Here is a 3919-nt window from a genome sequence, read left to right on the forward strand (position 1 = left end):
GGCCGCCGCGCTCACCACCCGCACGAAGGGCGGCTTCCCAGCAACGCTGCGCTTCTGCTGCTGCTGCTGCTGCTCGAGCGCGGCGGTCGCCGCCCTGGCACTACTCCGTGCCGCCTCATCCTCCTGCATCTGCCGATGCGCCTCCTCGTGGTTCGCCTCGTGCAGCTGCGCGAGTTTCTCGTACATGGCGGCCTCAATCGTCTTGAGGTCGTTCCTCCCACAGTTCACCGTGTGCCGCGCGTGGCGCACCGCGTACAGGTCGCAGTCATCGCGCGGGAAGCCCTCCTCGTCCACGAGGCTGCCGTCAAGGCCAACAGGTGTGGTGGCGAGGAACGCTATGGCCTCCTCGGTCTTCTTCATAACGGCGTCACGCTGCGTGTCCAACTGCAGCAGCTCCTCCCGCAGCGCGGATGGCGTGTCGCTCGACATGGCGCCCACACAACACAGAGACACACGCACAGACCAACAGGCAGCTGTATGGATCTATTAAATACTGCCGTCAACGCAGTGACGCAGGGAAGAGCAAATCACAAATAGGAGGAGACAAACGACACGTTGGCGAAGGACGGACCGCAGAGCAGCGAACGCCACTCCTTGGGAGGGCGAGGAGTGGCCGGGGAAGCAGGCACCACGGCAGTCGCAACACGCCACACGCACCAGCAGCAAACACGAAACACAACGAACAACCAAAAAAAAGGGAAACGTGACACGCCCCCCGCTGGAGCTCTTCTTCTTCCACACACCCTCCTCGCCCACCTTCCCTTCCATATTGTTACTTGAGGGGGGGAGGTCGTTCTTTCCTTTATCCCCTTTTTTTTCGTTTGGTTTGCGCTGGAGGAGGGGCGGCAGCTCTTCTCTACAGGCGGTAGATACTTTTCAGGACGGAGCCGTACTTCAGCTGCAGCTCCTTCGACTTCACCGCCTCTGCGTCTGTCAGCTCGCGAAAGAACGGCATCTGCTTGTGGTAGTGCAGCATCCCCTTGAGTGTGTGCGTGACGTGCATGGTGTGCGCCAGCCGCCCGCTCTCGTGGCATGCTGCCGATCGCTGCTCCGGCGGCACGAGCAGCGCCTCCGTATCGGGCACCGGCTTTGCGAACGGCCCCGTGCGCTCGCCGTCGAAGCTCAACTCATCGAAGCTGATGTCGTGCGTGGAGAGCAGCGGCAGCGGCAGCAGCGTTCCGTCATGAAAGAAGAGCTGAGTTCCGCTCATATCCAACGCCTCCATAGACGTAGGGGAGTTACTAGCGGGAACCTTTGGCGCAGCAGACGGCTTGCCGCTCATGCCGCTGTCGTTACTGCCCGCGCCGTCGTCGTCGCTCTCGGTTGATGTGCGCTCCACAAACGTTGCGCTTGAGTTTGTGTCGCCGTGCAGCCGCTGCGGCCCCATCGTCTCCTTCTTGGCGAGCACCTCTTCGATGATCGCCTTCATCTGCTCCTTGCTGCCCATGTTCTCCGGCAGCACGAAGGGGTCGTTGAGCATCGTCGACGCGGTGGGGCGCAGGTTGTGGTCCTTCGTCAGCAGCCGCTTGAGGAAGAGCGTCATCTGCGGCGACCAGCGCTCCTTATCGTGCAGCGTCGGCGGGTCGAGCTTCGGAATCATGAAGAGCGCGCGGGCAGGGTGCGTATCGAGGTACGGCGGCGCCCCCTCCGCCATCTCGATGAGTGTGATGCCGAGGCTCCACAGGTCCGCCTTCTCGTCGTAGTCGAGCTCGAGTATCGCCTCGGGCGACATCCACAGCAGCGTGCCGACGAAGGTGTTGCGCCGTGAGAGGGAGTGCGACAGCTCCGTGCTGACGCCGAAGTCTGCCAGCTTCACATCGCCCTCACGCGTGAGCAGAATGTTGCCGCCCTTGATGTCGCGGTGGATCTTGCGGTTGGCGTGCAGGTACTGCAGGCCCAGCAGCACCTGGCGGCAGACGTACGCGATGAGGTGCTCCGGCAGCGGGTGGCGCAGGACCTTGTACACCATGTCCACCGACCCGCCCTCGCAGTACTCCATCACGATCCACAGCTTGCTCAGCGACTTGTGGGCGCCGTGGTAGCGCACAATGTTCGGGTGGAGGCATTTCTTCAGGATGCTGATCTCCTTTTGCACAAAGTCCCGCTCATCCTTGTCCACGAGGAGGACGAGCTTGATCGCCACGATGGCCTGCGTCTGGCGGTTGCGTGCCTTGACAACAGAGCCGTAATTGCCGACGCCGATGGGGCCCAACTCCTCGTACAGCTCCTCCGGCTCCGTGTCGGAGATGAAGAGGTCCTCGAACTCGTCGTCGTTCATCTCCGCGCACCCCCACACTCACAGACAGACGCTCACGCCGCTCTTCTGCGGCTGGGAGTTGTGGTGGGTGCGGGTGTGTGTGAGCTATAAACCTATGCGCAACGAGAAGATCAACAGCCACGACGGAGATAGCAGAAGGGGCAGTGCGGCTGCCGCACAGGCGCGTCTCGGCGCTGTCATGCCAGTCAGCACATCCTTCGCACACACACACACACAGAGAGATATGCACCACGACATGTGAGGAGGGTGCGGCGATTAGAATCATTTAAGAGGAACCGTACCTCCTTAGACGAAGAAAAACACCAACACAGAGACACTACATATATATATATATATATGTGTGTGTGTATGTATATCTACGCGGTGAGAGAGGGCTGTGGATCAAGTGGTGCGTGTGCGCTTCAGTGGCGCCTCCTCGCCGGCACAATGCTGGCACCAAAACACGTCTGGAAGCGTAAAGCTCACGCAGACCATGCGCTTCACGGGCGCCACGTCTCGCACCATATGCACCGTCTCCAGGTTCTCCTTGCACAGCTCAAACGACAGCCAGTGCTCCACCTGCTTGACCGCGTCACCGAGAAAGTCATCTGCGTCCTTGGAGAAGCAGTAGACGTGGAAGAGCACACACCTGTCCGGCTGCGCCGCTGACGATGATGACGATGCGGGCGCCGGCGGGGTCCAAGGCGGCCTCGCAAAGACATCCAAAAACTCCACGGCGGTTGCCGGTAAATTCATCGTAACGTGGCGCCTGCCGCACACAGGGGCGCCCGAGAACACATCGCGGTGGAGAATTGTATTCATGAACTCGCGGCCATCCATGTTGTAGACGTGAAAGGTGTCCGCCGCTATGTGGTTCAGCTCCGCGTTGACGCGCAGGTACTCTGCGGCAGCAGGGTTCAGATCATTGGCGTGCACGGTGACGCCAGCAGCAGCAGCCGGAATAGCGAAGGGACCGACACCCGCCATCACGTCGTAGAGCGTGTCGCCCTTCCGCATCATGTCCACCACGCGTGTGTGCTCGTGGCTAAGCCGCGAGTTCCAATACACGCGGTCGTACGGCACCCGGAAGATGCAGCCGTGCTGCCGCACGGTCGCCAGCAGGAGGCGGTGCGTCTCCGCCTCGCTGTCCTCCTCCCCAGCCTTCTGTTCCTGCTGCTGCTGCTGCTGCGTATGGCCCTTCTTGGGGTCGGCACGGCGCCGGGCGATGATCTCCATCTTGAACTCGCGATACACGCTCGAGATGCTGTCCACCTTGTTCACCACAACATCCACGGTGGGATTGCAGTCCAGAATGACAGCACCGATCGCAGCCTGGTGTGGCACGTGCGCAGCGGAGAGATTCACGTGCGCAATGTGGCCAACCTGCTCAAACCCACTCAGTGGAATTGTGTCGGGTGGAAGTATGCGCTGCAGCAGCTCCGGCATTGTGTAGTTCATGTAGTTCAACTGCAGTGTGTGGGGAGCAAGCGCCACACGAAGAGACCGCGCAATGGACTCGTCAGACAGCAACGGCTGCAGCCGCTCACGCAGAGCAGACGGCAGCGACGCATCGCTCGCCTGCAGCCACGCATCACATGGCGACGCCGTCACCGCCGTCGGGGGCACGAACTGCGGGTCCAGCAGTAGCCGCTTGCACGCCTG

The 3919-nt window shown here is 61.3% G+C and overlaps 3 protein-coding genes across 3 annotated transcripts; all 3 read right to left on the reverse strand.

Annotated features, from left to right (window-relative positions):
• Positions 1-429, reverse strand: DQ04_13041000 (proteasome 26S non-ATPase subunit 9; the record flags this gene model as incomplete). The annotated part of the gene is made up of 1 exon (XM_009316877.1): positions 1-429. A coding segment is annotated over one exon (429 nt), but the record flags the coding sequence as incomplete, so codon positions are not given.
• Positions 430-856: 427 nt separating this feature from the next.
• On the reverse strand, positions 857-2278 carry DQ04_13041010 (protein kinase; the record flags this gene model as incomplete). Its single annotated transcript, XM_009316878.1, has 1 exon — positions 857-2278. One exon carries the CDS (start codon positions 2276-2278, stop codon positions 857-859), a length of 1422 nt encoding a protein of 473 aa, XP_009315153.1.
• Positions 2279-2659: 381 nt separating this feature from the next.
• On the reverse strand, positions 2660-3715 carry DQ04_13041020 (tRNA (guanine-N(1)-)-methyltransferase; the record flags this gene model as incomplete). The annotated part of the gene is made up of 1 exon (XM_009316879.1): positions 2660-3715. The coding sequence occupies one exon, from the start codon at positions 3713-3715 to the stop codon at positions 2660-2662; it is 1056 nt and encodes a 351-aa protein (XP_009315154.1).
• Positions 3716-3919: the final 204 nt, after the last annotated feature.

Source organism: Trypanosoma grayi (genome assembly GCF_000691245.1).
Source record: "Trypanosoma grayi strain ANR4 Tgr_1304_V1, whole genome shotgun sequence".
NCBI classification, from domain to species: domain Eukaryota; phylum Euglenozoa; class Kinetoplastea; order Trypanosomatida; family Trypanosomatidae; genus Trypanosoma; species Trypanosoma grayi.